Here is a 19,076-nt window from a genome sequence, read left to right as displayed (position 1 = left end):
TATCTTATGAAGAAAGGTTGAACAGGTTGGGCCTATAGTCATTGGAGTTTAGAAGACAAGAGAAACAAACAAGATCCTGAGGGGACTTGATAGGGCGGATACTGGGAAGATGTTTTCTCTTGTGTGAGAGAGAAGAACTATGGGCCTCAGTTTAAAAATAAAAGGTCTTCCTTTTAAGTTGGAGATGAAGATTTTTTTCCAGAGGGTCTTTAATCTGTGGAATTCTTTTCCTCAAAGTCGTGGAGGCTGGGTCATTGAAATTAATCAATGCAGAGTTAGATTTTTGATAGACAAGGGAGTCAAGGGTTATGGGGCACAGAGAGGAAAGTGGAATTGAGCCATGATTGTATCAGATGGCAGAGCAGGCTCAAAGGGCCAAATGGCCTTCTCCGCTCCTAAGTCCTATCCTGCTGATGTCCTATGTTCCTAAGCTGGTTATGATCTAAAATTGTTGAACTCAATGTTGAGTCCAGAATCAAAATGTAAGATGATGTTCACTGAGCCTGTGCTGAGCTTTACTGGAACAGTGCAGGCTGCCAAGAACAGACACATGAGAGTGAAGAATTTAGTTGAATTTATGTTGACCTTTTTGCGAAAAATTACAGCTATTGCCGATAGGCATTATATACTGCTGCTAAATTCAATTGTTAAACAGTTCTAAAATATTTAGTAATATTGCAATATGAAGGCACTTAATTCCTCTCTTCCCAGTTTAACTTCTCTTTTCCCTCTATTCATATGACACATACCTGCTCTCAGTTCATGTGACAACTTCCTGCCATTCTTTCTAGCTAGTGCCCTTTTCCCTCTCTTTCTTCAGATCATGCTGGCACCTCTTCTTCACCCACTCCCAGTTCACACTGAGACCTCTACTTTCACCTCCACCCATCTCCTATTTTTCCTCCAATCGGTTCTTATCTCATGCTGATCTGGGGTTGGTATTTCATGCAGGCTGTAAGCAGGAGAACTTATAAAATTGTTTTAGGAATGGATCCAATAATGGTGACAATTTTTGCCAATTAATGCAGTCAAGGAATCCTAAATGTTGACAGTCTTCGTGAAGTTTTTTTTAAAACCCTCTTTCACAGGATGTGGGTATCGCTGGCTAGGCCAGAATTTGTTACCCATACCTAATTGCCCTTGAGGAGGTGATGGTGAGCTGCCTTCTTGAACCGCTGCAGTACATCTTTTAAAGGTGCTCCCACAGCGCTGTTACACAGCCCACAGAGCAGGGGATACCAGGAGTTTGACCCAGTGACAGTGAAGGAACAAGTTCCAAGTCTGGATGGTGTCTGGCTTGGAGAGGAACTTGCAGGTGGTGGTGTTCCCACACACCTAGTGCATTTGTCCTTCTAGATAGAGGTTGTGGGTTTGGAAGGTGCTGTCAAAGGAGCCTTGGTGAGTTGTAGCTTGTAGACACACACTGCTGGCACTGTGCATCAATAGTGGAGGGAGTGAATGTTGAAGGTGGTGGATGGGTTGCCAGTTAAGTGGGTTACTTTGTCCTAGATGGTGTCAAGCTTCTTGAGTGTTGCTGGAGCTGCATATATCCAGACAAGTGCAGCGTATTCCATCATGCTTCTGACTTGTACCTAGTAGATGGTAGACAGGCTTTGGTGGTGAGGTATGCGCCTCAGAATTCCCAGCCTCTGACCTCAGGGGGAGGTGATGGTGTAGTGGTATTTTTGCTTGACTAGTAATCCAGAGACCCCAGGGTAATGCTCTGGGGGCTCAGGTTTGAATCCCGTGGCAGATAAAAATCTGGAATGAAGCCATTGTCACTTGTTGTAAAAACCCATCTGCTTCACTAATGCCCTTTAGGGAAAGAAATTTGCCTTCCTTACCTGGTCTGGCCTATGTGACACCAGACCCACAGCAATGTGGTTGACTCTTAAATGCCCTCTGAACTCGGGATGGGTAATAAATGCTGGTCTGGCCAGCAAAGCCCACATCCCATGAACATTTAAAAAAAACCTGTTCTTGTAGCCACAGTGTTACAATCTATTACACTAAAGGTATCCTTTAAAATAAAAACAGAAAATGCTGCAAACAGGTTAGACAGAATCTGTAGAGGGGCAAGTGGTGCAGTTTAGTTTTTGGTCAATAGTAACCCCCCCCCAGCATGTTGATAGCGGGGGATTCAGCAATTGTAATAACATTGAATGTCAAGGGGAGATGTGGGAATCTGTCTTGTAGGCATTGCCGGGCACTTGTGTGACACAAATGTTACTTGCCATTTATCAGCCCAAGCCTGGATGTTGTCCAGGACTGGCTGCACACGGACACGAAATGCTTCAGTGTCGGAGGAGTTGTGAATGTGCTGAACATTGTGCAATTATCAGCGCACATCTCACTTCTGACCTTATGATGGAGGGAAGGTCATTGATAAAGGAGCTGAAGATAGTTGGGTCTAGGACATCATTCTGAGGAACCCCTGCAGTGATGTCCTGGGACTGAGATGATTGAACTGCATCTTCCTTTGTTTTAAGTATGACTCCAGCTAGTTGTGTTTTCCCCCCGATTCCCATTGACTATAGTTTTGCTAGGGCTCCTTGATGTCACACTCAGTGAAATGCTGTCTTGATGTCAAGGGCAGTTACTCTCACCTCTTGAGTTCAGCTCTTTTCTCCATGTTTGGTCTAAGTCTGTGACGAGATCAGGAACCGAGCAGCCCTGAGGGAACCCAAACTGAATGTATTAGGTTCTTGCAATGTAAATGCTACTTCGAAGCATTGTCGACAACATCTTCCCTCACTTTGCTGATGATTGAGAGCAGGCTGATTGGGTGGCAATTGACTGGGTTGCATTTGTCCTGCTACTTGTGGGCAGGACAGACCTGAGCAATTTTCCACATTGCCGGGCAGATGCCAGCGTTGTAAATGTAATGGAACAGCTTGGGTAGGCACGCAGCTAGTTTGGAGCATATGCCTTCAGTACTACTACCAGAATGCTTTCAGGACCGATAACCTTCCACCATCCAGTGTCATCAGCTGTTTTTTGACATCACGTGGGATGAACTAAATTGGCATAAGGCTGGCATCTGTGATCCTGGGGCCTCAGGAAGAGGCCGAGTTGGATCATCCACTTGGTACTTCTGGCTGAAGATGGTTGCCTTGCTTTTTGCACTAATGTGCTGGGTTTCACCACCATTGAGGACGGGGATACTTGTGGAGCCTTCTCCTCATTAGTTAATTGTCCACTGCTATTTACGACTGGATGTGGCAGGACTGCAGAGTTTAGATCTGCTCCACTGTTTGAGGAATTGGTTAGCTCAGTTTGTCACATGGTTCTTCCACTGGCATGCAAATGGTCCTAATTGTCACTTGACCAGGTTGATATGTCATTTTTAGATATGCCTGGTGCTGCTCCTGGCATGCCCTTCTGCACTCTTCATTGAACTAGGTTGATCCTCTGGCTTAATGGTAATGCCAGGCCAAGAGGTTAAAAGATTGTCATTGAATACAATTCTGCTGCTGATTGCCCACGGCATCTCATGAATGCCCAGTTTTGAGTTGCTAGATCTATTCAAAATTATTCCCATTTAGCATGGTGATAGAGCCACATAACATGGGAGGATATCCTCAGTGTGATGATGTCTCTACAGTGGTCACTCCTATCATTGCTGTCATGGACAGATGCATCTACGCAGGCAGATTGGTGGGGATGAGGTCAAGTAGATTTTTCCCTTTTGTTGGTTCCCTCACCCTTTGCCACAGACCCAGTCTGGCAGCCACAACCTTCCGGACTCGCCTGCTTAGTTAGAAGTGGTGCTACCGAGCCACCCTTGGTGATAGACAACAAAGTCCCCGCCCAGAGTACATTCTCTGCCCTTGCCACCCTCAGCGCTTCTTCCAATTGGTGTTCAACATGGAGGAATATTTATTCATCAGTTGAGGAGTAGGTGGTTATCAGGAGGTTTCCTTGCCTATGTTTGACCTGATTGGGGTCTAGAATCAGTATCGAGAACTCCCAGGGTAACTCCTTCCCAACTGTATACCTCTGTGTCACCACCTCTGGTCTGTCTGTTCTGCCAGTGGGGCAGGGAATACCCAGGGATAGTGTTGGTAGTGTCTGAGACAGTCATTCATACTCTCAGATAGTGTCGTCATTGCTTGACTGGTCTGAAGGCCAGCTCTCCCAATTTTGTCACAAGCCTCCATGGGTTAGTGAGGAGGATGTTTCAAGGTCAACAGAGCTGGGCGTATCTTTGTCCTTTCCAGTGCAAAGGCTCATTCAGTTGGTCTTCCGGTTTCCTTTTTGACTTTGTAGCAGTTTGATATAACCAACTGGCTTGCTAGGCCACTTAGGTGGGCATTTAAGAGTCACCCACTTAACTGTGGGTCTGGAGTCACATGTGGGCCAGGCCAGGTAAGGATGGCAGGTTTCCTTCCTTAAAAGTCATTAGTGAACCAGATGGGCTTTTACACTGATCAAGTAAATTAACTTTTAATTCCAGATTTATTAAATGTATTGAAATTCCAATTTAAGTTGCCATGGTGGAATTTGAACCATGTCCCCAGAGCCTGGGCCTCTGGATTACTAGTCCAGTGTTAGCACTATGCCACTGATGCTGACAGTAAGTTAAATTAAGAACAGGGCTTGCAATGTTCTTGCTTGTGAGATTATGGTTACTCAAAAGTGCTTCAAAATCTGCAAATTCAATAGGTTTCCACCCCAATTCAGGTTTATATGTGTGAAATAAAAGGCAGATAGAACAGCCAGATATTAGGAAAGCAGATGTGATTTAAAGAATCAGATTATTACTGGTAACATTCAAATCTGGTGATCTAGCTTGCATGTCCTTATGAAGTGGAATATTTGCTATTACTGTCAGCACAAGAACTGAACTGTTTGTGCAGGTTGGATGTAAATGTGATGGGGATGTGGGTGTAGTCAAAATCAATGACAGCAAGTTTCTCTCCCTAAAGGACATGGGTGAACCAGTGGCTTTTTAGAACAATCATGGCACGCTAAGTGTTTCTAGAATTTTGCAACTGAATTGAATTTTCAAATTGCTATGGTGGTAGTTAAACTATCATACTTTGGATTATTAAATTCAGGCCTATGGATTACTAGCCCAGTAATGTAACCAGCACTCTACCTGCACTCTAAATTTGCATGAATGCTAGATTGATAAATTGGGATATTTAATTTTTATTTATTAGAAAAAGATTACATGCACAATTGCTTTTTACAAGAATTTGCAAACAAAAATTAATTTTTCCCATATCAATTTTGGGGATTTTTAATCCTGCTTTACTGTAAACTGCATTAAATTGCATAGAACCAAACAATGAACATAATAAGATTCAATTCTTTGCAGAATGGGTGAAATATTCAAAGAACCAAGTGTGATTGAAATGAACATTTCCTTTATCAATATATTTTTGTCAAAAATATCCATAAACTTTAGTCAACTTTGAGAGTCAAACACTTAAATGGTAACATTTTTAATGTTATTTTCATTTACCACCAAAGAAAGAAACATGTAGGTTACATCTTGGCTCGATGAATCTTAGGTAGAACTAAATTTAGGAAGAAAAATATGCTTGTGATAGTCCTCTGCTTGTTTGAATCCTCCAATCTTTAAATTTATAAATGATCGCCATTTCTTCATTAAAATTTCCCTTTAATTCCAAAGCAATTTTTGTCCAAATTGGAAAAGGACTTCAGATTAAAATGTATCATCCTTTTAATTATATTTCAATTCTTGAACAATTACTGATAAATCTTAAGCAAAAATATATCCACAAAATTCTCTTGATTTTCAAGAATGCACTTTTACATAACCACAAAAAAAGACTCTCCTGTAATCAAATGTGAACATGCTGTATCAATGTCATAAATTATTAAACAGGTGGTATGTACTGTGTAAATAAGAAGCAACAACAACATTTTGGTAGACATGACTGCCAGCAGAAAATACTGATTAGCCAATAATGCAACAGCATGCAGAAATATACACTCCTTAAAACCCATATAAATACAGGAATTCAAAGAAAGAAAAGCTAAGCTTTACCAATTGACTTAATTTGTCTAAGCTTAGAAGTTTAACTTTGATTCTATGGTTAGGGGAACAGACAATAGATTGCAGCAGTAAATGTGAATCTAGGATCAAATGTGGTCTCCCTGTTGCTGTCACTGAGCAGCTGCAGAGCACTTTAAGTGGGAAGAGTGTACAGTCAGCTGTACCAATGACAGGTAGAAAGAGGAATGAGGTCCTGCAGGCAGGGTTTAGGGAGCTAGGGAGACTAGCAGGTAGGACTGCAAAGGTAGTAATCTCTGGATTATTCCTGGTGCCACCCGCTAGTGAGGCAGGAAGTAGGAAACAGCAAATTGTGGCTGGAGAGATGGTGTAGGAGGCAAATGGGGCACTGAAGATGGGACCAGTACAGATTGCATGGGTTGCACCCAAACAGAGCTGGGGCCAATGCCCTTTGGGGCAGATTGCTAATGCTATTGGGGAGGGTATATGTTAATTTGACAGGGAGCTGGGAAACACGTGGTTAAATTAGAAAGGAAAAACCAAGGTGCACAAAAAATTGTAAGAAGTTTTTTTTAATGCTTTCACAGGATGTAGGCACTGCTGGCTAGGCCAGCATGTTTATTGCCTATCCCTAATTGCCCTCGAAAATGGTGATGAGCTTTCTTGAATCGCTGCAGTCCATGTGGTGTAGAAACACCCACAGTGCTGTTAGGGAGGTAGTTCCAGGATTTTGACCTCGCAACAGTGAAGGAACAGTGATATAGTTTCATATCAGTGTGGTATGTGGCTTGGAGAGGGAATTGTAGGTGGCAGTGCCCTCATGTCTGCTGCCCTTCTAGGTGGTAGAGGTCATAGGTTTGTGAGGTGCTGTTGAAGGAAACTTGGTGAGTTGCTGCAGTGCATCTTATAGATGATACACGCTGCTGCCACTGTGTATTGATAGTGGTGGATGGGGTGCCAATCAAGCAGGCTGCTTAAGTGTTGTGGGAGCTGCACTCATCCAGGCAAGTGGAGAGTATTCCAACACACTTCTGACTTGTGCCTTGTAGATGGTGGTCAAGCTTTGGGGAGTCAGGAGGCGAGCTACCCTCCGCAGAATTCCACACCTCAGACCTGCTCTTGTAGCCACAGTATTTATACGGCTGGTCCAGTTCAGTTCCTGGTCAATGGTAACCCCAGGATGTTGATAGTGGGGAATTCAGCAATAGTGATAATAAGATGTTAAGGGAAAACGGTTGGATTCTCTCTTGTTGGAGATGGTCATTGCCTGGCACTTGCGTGGTGCAAATGTTACTTGCCAATTGTCAGCTCAAATGTTGCCCAGGTCTTGTTGCATTTGGACATGGACTGCTTCAGTATTTGAGTCACGAATGGTGCTGAACATTGATGAATGCACAATGAACCTCCCCTCTTCTGACCTTGTGATAAAGGGAAGGTCATTGATGAAGCAGCTGAAGATGGTTGGGCCTAGGACACTACCCTGAAGAACTCCTGCATGGATGTCCTGGGAATGAAATGATTGACCTAAAATAACCGTAACCATCTTCCTTTTTGCCAGGTATGATTCCAACCAGTGCAGAGTTTTCCCTGATTCCCATTGACTTCAGTTTCGCTAGGGCTCCTTGATGTAAAGTAAAGTATTAGGTAGAGGCCAGAATAAGATGGAAATGCATTAAGGTCTAAATTAGGTTTACAGTGCACTTATGTGAGCACACAGAGTTTGGTAATTGTGCAATAATATTGGAGACCAGGCTCAAAAAAGGGCAGGGCTAAGTACAATGCATTCCTAGATGCAAGGTGTTTAGGAAAGACAGGGAAGGAACAAAATGAGTTCAGAGAATATTAGAGTGCTGGAGAGAGGATGTTGTAGAGGGGACTTGCACAAAATTACTTTGTTTAAAAATGAATAAAAGCTCATTACAAATAATTCAATTGGCAAATTTACTAATTACAAAGCTGTATGATCAATAATTTTAAAGCAGAAAAAGTTCAAGTCTGATTTATTGTCCATGAGTATAAATAATTGCAACTTCTAGCTACCTGTATATTTGTACATGATATACTCATACTTACTGCCTCAATAGTCTTGAAAAGAAAGTCACCAAAATAGTGCAGATCCACTATCTTCAAAACAACATGTTTTCACATTAAGCATGCTTCTGCATTAGAGCACAAGCTTTTCAGGGACTTATGTATTACATTCAGCCTATCAGCCCATAGGAAATAAGAGAACCACTTCACTATTCTAAAAAAGTTGGGCTCCAAAGAACTGAATGAAATTTATTTGCATACCAACACAACATTCCAGTGTATGTTATGGTTTAAGCACAAGAAAAAAAACTGATGAAATATTTGACCATTTCCTGGTGGTAAAATGTCTATGTAGGCACTACTATGTAGCATGTAACAAGTAATTTTCATCCAAAAATCCTTGTACTTAGACTACATTAGAACCATAGAAAAGTTACGGTGCAGCCCATCATGTCTGCAATTGCCAAAAAGAGAAAAAAAAACTAGCCGGTCTTTTTAATCCCAGCACCAAGTCCATAGCCTTGCAGGTTACAGCTCTTCAGGTGCAGATCGAAGTACCTTGTAAATGAGTTGAGCATTTCAGCCTCAACCACCAACTTTGGCAGTGAATTCTAGACACCCAGCACCCTCTGGGTGAAAAAGTTTTTCCTCATCTCCTCTCTGGTCCTTCCTATAATACAACTGAATGGGCTAACAATCAGCTCTATAACTGATTTCAGCTTCAGAATTTTTGCAGGTAGAATGTATAGCAAACGAAAAAATGTGGTCCATGAAAAGGGCAAGCACAATCAAAACTTGAAAAGCAGCTTTATTTTGGATTCAGGCAAAATTAGCAAAACTCAAATCCTACAAGTTTATGTCTTTATGAAAAGAATGCGGCTTAAGAATATACAAGTGTAATGACAACCCAAAGGACTTACACTTTCACCACTAGTTGCACAGAATTAGCCCAGTAATTTTGGCATAATATACCAGCAAGATTAAAATAGTGGCATATAGTCAAATAAAAGATAATGGCAAATCTAAAAAAAAATTTTAAATATTGTAACCAGAATTAGGCTTGATAAAATTTGTCCACAATGTTGCCTTGGATACAAAATGTTATTAGGGCACTAAAACTTTTGGATTGGAGACTACCTGCTCAAAGTTGATCTTACACTATTAGAAACAGAAGAAAATAGCATTATGCAATAAATCCTTCAATAGTGGAAAGAGTTTGAGCCATTAGGCTGGTGAAGCACAAGGAGCTGGATTAACTTTTAAATATGTCTTGAACACTGCACTATGGAGCATTAAGTGCTAAGTGCAATTATTTTTAAATTTTGTAACATTGTATCAATTTCTCAAGTTGTGAAGTTATCGGCAGAACACACACACGCACATAATAAAATATTAACAGAGCTCATGACCGAAAATTTTTGGCTTGAAGCAGATGCCTTTGAGTGTTAGTTCAGTAGATAATGCGAGTGGATATAGTTTACACAGAAAAGGAATGGAGAAGAATTGCTCAGAACATGAGTATAGTGTTACAACACTGATTATGTTGAATATTTAAGTGGCACACATCCTTTAAAAACTGTGCGTGAAAAATCTACATTCAAACTTCACTACTAAACCTTCCACTAGACCCAATACTGTATATACAGGTAATGACTTTGCTGTTACAAATTCTGCAAATATAGTTGCAAGAGATCTCAAAATGCTGCCACATCCTGGTTTAGGAGAACTCAGACTACTGCATTCCACTGAACACAAAGTTCACTGCTCCAGTGTTATACTTCACATTTTAGGTATTTGTGTGGTTTATGCAGGATATACTTTGCATTCTTGCCCCCATCCCAAATAACATGTGAAAGATACTTTAATACTGTACATATTAGAAAAATAGTTTTTGTTTAAGATATATAGCTGCAGTAGTGTAAATCTGATATTTTCCCCCTACTCTTTACCTGGTTAATATATTGCCCAAAAAAAAGTTGTAGTGCTTTTGCCACCTCTAACTCTTAAAGGTGTTAAAATCTAGGTTGACGCTAGTTATTTTCACAGATTTATTTTTCAAAATAATCATTCAAAGATTATAACAATGTTCTTACTAAGTACAGTTAAGGGGATTGGATAAGCAAGGCTGGGACTTTTAAACACAATTACTGAAAGTCTGTTATGACAGAAGATGGCCAGACAATACTTTTGAATGCTTAGGCTTATTTTGTGCCTTCTAAGTCAAATGAGCTTGCTACCAGTTTCAAAACTGTATAGTAAATTATTTATATAAAATGGATAAAGCAGAATTAAAGTATTTGAACCCACTGAACACTGCAGTGCTTTCAATGAAAAAAAGTGACTTAGTTATATAGTAATTTTTTCAATAAAATTAAAAATGTTGATGTAAAATACGTTGCATTTCAATATTTAGAGTGTGCTAATAAAAAATAACAGACAAGGGAATTTAGAAAAAGTCCAACACTTAACTGTTCTAATCCTGAAAGAACTTCATCAAAACAAATCCAAAATAGTATGCATTTTTTTTAAAACTTACATTAGATTATTACTTATCCTCCCTCCCTTGCCCCACAGCAACATATAGCCAGTTAGCTGCTCAACACTCTGGTATATGGCTGTCTTGTAAGTACAGGAATGACTTAGCGCGTGTCTATGGCCAAGTTTACTTTTTCCACCAGGCTAGATTTTCAAAATGATCCAAAAAAAAAAAAATGATTCACCCTCAAAAATTGGTGCCCATGATTTTTCAAACAAAACATTCACAGCAGTATTTGGATATAATGTTCTCAGTAAGTCAAGATGTTACCACAGATGCTCAAATTACAGGTGCTTATTTAGGCTACTTAGGATAGCTGCAAACACTAAACAGCAGTTCACAACTTTGACATGTAGCCTATGAAATAAGAGCTGCTTCATCTCAAGCACAAGGAAAAGGGTAGACTTCTTTTACTTTGATTGAGGCATATAACTGTTATGTTTCACAGCCTGAGGCATGTAACTTTGCTGATCAGTTTCCAGACCTGCACTAAATCCCAAAAACTCCAGTTTGACAACAGTTTGATCATTACTGCTTGGGAACTCCTCCACTGCTGGACAGCATCCCTCCAAGTCTGAGCTCTGATCTGAAACTTCCATCTGATTTAGTCTGAGCGAGTCATCTTCATTCTTATCACCCAGGATTTCTGCTCCATTTGGATGTGGCTCACTCAAACAGGTCTCCTCAATACTAGCATTCTGTTTAAAATACTGTCTTTTTACTCCTGTACTGCAGCTTCCAAAATTGCCATATGCATGCTCATCAGCCTTTTCTTCATTTTCTAATAGTGGCTGGGTTGATTCTGATCTTGTAAAAACCTGTGCTGATGGTTGCTGACACCTGTAACCAGTGTCATTTACTAATACAGTTGAATACTGAACTGTGCTTGTAGTATTCTGTGCAGGCTCACTATCACTATCTGAAACACTTTGTCGAGGTGATGACATGCATGAAGAACCTCCAATACCACTGCTGTGCTCTTCTGATGTACTCTTCTCCTTCTTTAAGGATGTCAATTGCTTGATTTCATCCTCATTAGACAGATATTTCTCATCATCTACATCAGCTTCAATTATAGTAACATCAGAAATAAAGCCATCTGGATGCATGGGTTCCTTTGCGCCTAGGTTGTTCTGTTGAAAATAGTTATTTTGTGTGATTAAAAGTGACATGTATAACCTATACACATTAAAGTTGTGCAACACAAATGAAGATTGCTATCAAGTTAAACAATCAGCGAGAACTCACTTCAGTAGTACCCGCGTATGAAAGTGCAAAACTGCATTTTACATAATGCCTTTCAGATCCTGAGGATGCTCCACAAAGTACTTCACAGCAAATTACTTGTGGAATTTTGCACACAGCAAGGTCCAGTAAACAGATCAGATAAATGACCAATTAATCTGTACCTACACAATCAAGTTGCATCATTGTGAGCACTGACTGATTTGGACTATTGTAGTTGGTCCAAATTTAACAATAATTTGATTTGGCTGCTCCACTCTGGTGACCGAAATATGCTGTTTAAGTCTTTACGTGGCCTCAAAAACTGGTTATTGGAGTAGTTTTTAAACAAACTGGGATCCATTTTAAACCCTGAACTCAGAACACTTGCATGGGGGAAGGAAACATGAGCAAGAAACTTTTTACAATCAGCTGAAAACCATACCTGAATGAGATTTGCAGTGCTAGGTGACCATTCAACAACCCTGCTATTTGCAGGATCTGGAACATTAGGCCAAACATATTTCTTAATCCTGTAAAAGATTTTTGAAATTAAACCAGTGTATATTGCACAGCATTGTTCAGAGTTGGAGGATATTTGTTCTTTATTGACAGAAGCATTATGCCCTTTAACAGTGTTTATTGTTGTGCAAGGACAAAAAATTGTCTTGCTTTCTCTCCTTGTAACCGTTTCTCTTGTCCTTTGCCACTTGCCAATCCTTTGTGCCACTCCTTGTTTTTCATTATTTGTTTCTTGTGTATGCGGTGTTTTTAACTGTGTGAGACCATTTCATTTTTTTTTCTCTAACTCCCATTGGCTCCATATGGATTTTATGTATGCACCTTTACTTATGTACTCAGTTACTGGTACAGGACATGAAATAAGATGGCAGGGATGCACTGGGTCAAGAGTGGGCACAATGGGTGGGAGAAAGGCAGGGTGCCTGGTTCTGATGCCCGATAAGCACTGAAGCATTGGGGCCGAATAGTGTCCTACTGTCCTGTGATGACTCTATGAATCTCTAAAGACTAAACTGGAGGGAGAGGGGCAATGCTGCGACCTTGAGGTTGATGCATGGGATAGAACTGGTCTGACTGGTGGAGAGAACTGCAAGGGAACCTGAAGCTCATGCCAGGTAAGAGGCTAGGACTGGCTGCACTCACGTGAACTCTATCCAGCCAAAAAGCTACAAAACAACCAACAACAGCCCAAGATATACACTTCCCTAATCCTGGCCTCTTGTGGATTCCCAGTTTTACTTGCTCCACCATTGATGACCATGTCTTCAGCTGTCTAGAGCCAAAGCTCTGGAATTTCCTCCCTACACCTCCCCATCTCTTTACCTCACTTCCATAGAAACAGAAAATAGGAGTAGGTCATTCGGCCCTTTGAGCCTGCTCCACCATTCAATATGATCATGGCTGATCCTCTATCTTAACGCCATACTCCTGCACTCTCTCCATAACCCTCGATGCCTTTAGAGTCCAGAAATCTATTTCCTTCTTAAATATATTCAGTGACTTAGTCTCTACAGCCTTCTGTGGTAAAGAATTCCATAGGTTCAACACCCTCTGAGTAAAGAAGTTTCTCCTCATCTCAATCTTAAATGTCTACCCTATATCCTGAGATTGTCACTCCTTGTTCTAGACCCTCCCAGCCAGAGGAAATATCATTCCTGCATCTAGTCTGTCCACCCATCAGAATTTTATATGCTTCAATGTGATCTCCTCTCATTCTTCTAAACTCCAGTGAATGCAGGCCTAGTTGGCCCAATCTCTCCTCATATAACAATCCTGTCATCCCAGGAATCAGTCTGCTGAAAATTCGCTGCATTCCCTTTATGGCAAGTATATCCTTTCCTAGGTAAGGAGACCAAAACTACACTCAATATTCCAGGTGTGGTTGCACCAAGGCCCTGTACTGCTGTAAGACAACCTTGCTCCTGTACTCAAGTGCTCTTGCAATGAAGACCAACATACCATTTGCCTTCTTAACTGCTTGCTGCACCTGCATGCTTGCTTTCAATGATTGGTGTACAAGGACATCCAGGTCCCTTTGTACCTCAACATTTCACGATCTACCACCATTTAAATAATATTCATCCACTTTGGTAGGAAAAACAGAATGGCAAACTTCACACTTATCCATGTTATACTGCATCTGCCATGTATTTGCCCACTCACTCAACATGCCTAAATCGCCTTGAAGCTTCTGAACACCCACCTCATTGCTCACATTTCCAAGTTTCGTGTCATCAGCAAACTTGGAAATATTACATTTGGTTCCCTCATCCAAATCATTGATATATATTGTGAATAGCTAGGGCCCAAGCACTGATCCCTGTGGTACTCTACTAGTCACCACTGCCACTCTGAAAAAGACCCATTTATTCTTACTGTTTCCTGTCTGCTAACCAATTCTCAATCCATGCCAATATATTACCCCAATCCTATGTGCTTTAATTTTACACAATAACCTCTTATGTGGGACTTTATCAAAACCTTTCTGAAAATCCAAATACACCACATCCATTGGATCTCCCTTATCTATTCTGCTGGTTACATCATCAAAGAACTCCTGTAGGTTTGTCAAACTTATTTCCCTTTCATAAATCCATGTTGACTTTGTCTAATCCTGTTGATATTTTCCAAGTGCCCTGTTATCACATCCTTTCTAATATACACTAGCATTTTCCCTACTACTGAGGTTAGGCTAACTGGTCTGTAATTCGCTAATTTCCTCCTTTAAGATACTCCTTAAAACTCTTTGCCCAAGCTTTTGGTTTGCTTTGTTTTGTAATGCTCCTGCAAAGCACCTTGGGATGTTTCACTACATTAAAGGTGTCATACCTTCCAATAGATTAAGGTTCTATAAGTTACATTGGTAACCCAAACTAATTTATACTTACAGATGTCTTTTGTTGAAGCACAGTAGTATAGTCGCCACAGTGATCAAAAGGAAACTCAGGCAAATAGGCACAACAATTGCCTCAATTTCACCTTTCGCTGCAAGGAAAGAAATTAAGATTAACATTACAACTAATAGAAAGCTTTGTAATAAATCTGACATAATTTGCTTTGTAGACAGCATTTGTGCCAACACCAGGGGCCTCAATTTTGAAATTTGGAAAAGTATGAACTTTGAAATACGAATACATTGTTCACTTGAGTGTTTTATATTTTCTCAAAATGAATTTAAAAACGTTCCTATGGAAGCAATATCAAATAAAATATAAGTATATTTAAATTGTGCTGCACATATGCAAGACAAAGTAACTATTAGATGGAAATGTAACTATTATATGATGGAAACACACATTGGCTGCTTGATACCACACACAATCTGATGTCTCGGTAGTAAAAAAAACAGCATTGCAGACTAGCACTGAGATATATCCTGATGAACAAGTGCCCTAACCGGATGAATTATTGTGCAGATTTAAATGCCTCTGTGGCAGTGCTTCCCAATTTTTTTTCTTTGTGTAACGTCATTTTAACACTCCAGGCTTCACGTGATCCCAGATTTGTTTAAAATAAAAGCCATATCAAAGGTGACTTCCAGTACTGACAACAATGTGGATAAGGAAAAAGCTTCAGGGTGGAAAGCTGAAGGACTACAGCAGGAGGCAGAACTGGACCCAGGCTGGAGAAAGTAACAAGTGCCTGAAACTAAGTTGGGATGGAGACAAAAAAGGTGATTGGTTGGAGTTGAACAGCATTTCCATTTAAATATCACAACCCAGGAAGAGCAAAGCTCCAAGGATCAGTCAGCTAACATGAAGACACTGATGAGAGAAAGATTTCTCCATTGTTAGCAAATTAATTTTAATTAAATGTGAGAAATAAAACAGTGAACTTTATGAAGTGCCTCATATAGTAAATGTGGGAAATTGGAGTTTATTATATGTGGACCACATTGGAAAAGCACTTATAATTGAAGTTAAACATTCAATTATTGCAACAATTAATTTGACATGCATAAGGCTCTTTCTAACTTTAACAGACTATGAAGGTTAAAACTGTGGAAAAGGTTCAATATAATTTTTACACTAAGTAATTGGAGGTATTTTGCATCTAAATTTTTTAAAAAAGCAGAGTCGTATCATATTGCAATACATGTATTGGTTTTGAAATACAAGAAAACCAATGACACCGGAAACATTTTGGGATAATGTGTAGAAAAACACATTTCGAAAATACAAAAATTAGTAAGGATAATGATTCTAGATTTACAAAGATTACAGAAGCTACTTAGTGTAAGTTTTACTTGATAAAATATTGCATTACCAATCTAAGCCAATGGTAAACTTTACCCAAAAACTTTTGAAAGTATAATGATAAAAACGTAATTTACCTGTTTATTAAATTTAGGCTTAGAATTAACTGGTTTCTCAGAAACTGATAACCAAACAAGAAAATTATACGGGTGACAACTTTAAAGTCTGTTGTATTTACTTTTACCAAATTAATTGGTTTACGGTATGTAACATCACTAGAGCACCTTTTCCCTTTTAGTTTCAATTGTAACAATGATTTACCTACTTGATATTTAAAAAATTGTGAAACCTTGGTAAACAGCCAGGTTACATAGTACAAGGATATCAGCAGCATTAAAGTGGAAATGTTGAGGAAAACCTGATAGCAGGGATTAAACGAAACATAATTTAGGTTTGCAAAGCCTGTAAATGCCATAACAAAAGCAGCGATTCTACATTCAAATCTTTCCACCTCTCTTATCAATCAAGGAGAGCTAATGGCGTAGTCGACTTAGTAATCCACCGCGAATCCCACCATGGCAGATGGTGGAATTTGAATTCAATAAAAATCTGGAAATAAAAGTCTAATGATGACCAGGAAACTATTGTCGATTTTGTAAAACCCATCTGGTTCACTAATGCCCTTTAGGGATGGAAATCTGTCGTCCTTATCTGGCCTACAGGTGACTCCAGACACACAGCAGTGTGGTTGACTCTTAAATGCCCGCTGAAATGGCCTAGCAAGCCACTCAGTTGTAACAAACTGCTACAAAGTCACAAAAAAGGAATGAAACCAGATGGACCACCTTTCGTCGACCTAGGCACCAGAAATGACAACGGCAGTCTCAGCCCTGTTGACTTTGCAAAGTCCTCCTTACTAACATCTGGGGGCTCGTGCCAAAATTGGGAGGGCTGTTTCACAATCTAGTCAAGCAACAGCATGACAGTCATCCTCATGGAATCATACCTTACAGATAATGTCCCAGACTCCATCATCACCATCCCTGGGTATGTCCTGTTCCATGGGCAGGACAGACCCAGCAGAAGTGGCACCGCAGTGGTATACAGTCGGGAGGGAGTTGCCCTGGGAGTCCTCAACACTGACTCTGGATCCTGTGAAGTCTCATGGCATCAGTTCAAACATGGGCAAGGAAACCTGCTGATTACCATGTACCGCCCTCCCTCAGCAGATGAATCAGTGCTCCTCCATGTTGAGCACCACTTGTAAGAAGCACTGAAGGTGGCAAGGGTGCAGAATGTACTCTGGGTGAGGGACTTCAATGTCCACCATCAAGAGTGGCTCAGTAGAACCACTACTGACCGAGCTGGCCAAGTCCTAAAGGACATAGCTGCTAGACTGGGTCTGCGGCAGCTGGTGAGAGAACCAACAAGAGGGGAAAAACATACTTAACCTCATCCTCACCAACCAACCTGCCGCAGATGCATCTATCCATGACAGTATCAGTAGGAGCAACCGCAGCACAGTTGTTGTGGAGACGAAGTCCCGGCTTCACACTGGGGATACCCTCCATCATAAAACAAAAACAGAAATAGAAATACCTGGAAAAACTCAGCAGGTCTGGCAGCATCGGCGGAGAAGAGAACAGTTGACGTTTCGAGTCCTCATGACCCTTCGACAGAGCTAAGTAAAAATAGGAACGGGGTGAAATATAAGCTGGTTTTTGGGGGGGGGGGGGTTTGTTGGGACAAGCAGCCAGTGATAGTAGGAGATAACCAAAAGCTGTCACAGACAAAAGAACAAAGAGTGTTGAAGGTGCTGATATTATCTAAAGGAATGTGCTAATTAAGAGTAGAAGACAGGACAGATAAGATACAGATAGCTCTAGTGGGGGTGGGGGAATACTAAAAGGTATAAATTAAAAATGGGTGGAAATACATTTAAAAATAATGGAAATAGTTGGGAAAAGAAAAATCTATATAAATTATTGGAAAAAACAAAAAGAAGGGGGAAGAAACGGGAAGGGGGTGGGGATGGAGGAGAGAGTTCAAGATTTAAAATACCCTCCATCATGTTGTGTGGCATTACCACCGTGCTAAATAGATTTCAAACAGATCTAGCAACTCAAGACTGGGCATCCATGAGGCGTTGTGGGCCATCAGAAGCAGCAGAATTGTACTCGAACACAATTTGTAACCTCATGGCCTAGCATATCCCCCACTCTACCATTACCATCAAGCCAGGGGATCAACCCTGGTTCAAGGAAGAGTGCAGGAGGGCATGCCAGGAGCAGCACCAGGCATACCTAAAAATGAGATGCCAACCTGGTGAAGCTATAAAACAGCACTACTTGCATGCCAAACAGAATAAGTAGCAATTGATAGACAGGGCTAAGCGATCCCACACCCAACGGATCAGATCTAAGCTCTGCAGCGGTACCACGTCCAGTCGTGAATTGTGGTGGACAATAAAACAATTCACTGCAGTGGAGGCTCCACAAATATCCCCATCCTCAATGATGTTGGAGCCCAGCAAATCAGTGCAAAGGACAAGGCTGAAGCATTTGCTACAATCTTCAGCCAGAAATGCCAAGTGGATGATCCATCTCGGCCTCCTCCGGAGGTTCCCTTTATCACAGATGCCAGTCTTCAGCCAATTCAATTCACTCCGCTTGATATCAAGAAATGGATGAAGGCACTGGAAACTGCAAAGGCTATGGGCCCTGAAAATATTCTGGCAGTAGTACCGAAGACTTGTGCTCCAGAACTTGCCACGCACATAGCCAAGCTGTTCCAGTACAGCTACAGCACTTGCATTACCCGGCTTGGGCTGACAAGTGGCAAGTAACATTCACGCCACACAAGTGTCAGGCAATGACCATCACCAACAAGAGAGAATCCAACCATCATCCTTTGATATTCAATGGCAACTATCACTGTTCAATTATCATCACTGAATCCCCCAATATCAACATCTTGGGGGCGGGGGGGGTGTGACGTTACCATTGACCAGAAACTGAACTGGACTAGCCAAATAAATACTGTGGCTACAAGCGCACGTCAGAGAGTAGGAATAGTGTGACAA

General features: G+C 40.8%; 1 protein-coding gene across 12 annotated transcripts in view; it reads right to left on the bottom strand.

Moving 5' to 3' along the window:
- Positions 1 to 8,807: 8,807 nt before the first annotated feature.
- The window catches only part of il6st (interleukin 6 cytokine family signal transduce), an 85,321-nt gene continuing 75,052 nt past the window's right edge, over positions 8,808 to 19,076 (bottom strand). For all 12 annotated transcript variants that reach the window (XM_041199682.1, XM_041199697.1, XM_041199691.1 and 9 more), the window contains 3 exons: positions 14,687 to 14,783; positions 12,223 to 12,310; positions 8,808 to 11,686 (listed from right to left, as the gene is read on the bottom strand). In XM_041199682.1, coding sequence (XP_041055616.1) covers positions 10,964 to 11,686; positions 12,223 to 12,310; positions 14,687 to 14,783 — 908 coding nt within the window. In that variant the 3' untranslated portion in view covers positions 8,808 to 10,963. The remainder of the gene's footprint in view (positions 11,687 to 12,222; positions 12,311 to 14,686; positions 14,784 to 19,076) is intronic.

This window comes from Carcharodon carcharias, chromosome 1, assembly GCF_017639515.1.
Source record: "Carcharodon carcharias isolate sCarCar2 chromosome 1, sCarCar2.pri, whole genome shotgun sequence".
Classification (NCBI taxonomy): Eukaryota; Metazoa; Chordata; class Chondrichthyes; order Lamniformes; family Lamnidae; genus Carcharodon; species Carcharodon carcharias.
This window is presented reverse-complemented; position numbering and strand designations above follow the sequence as displayed.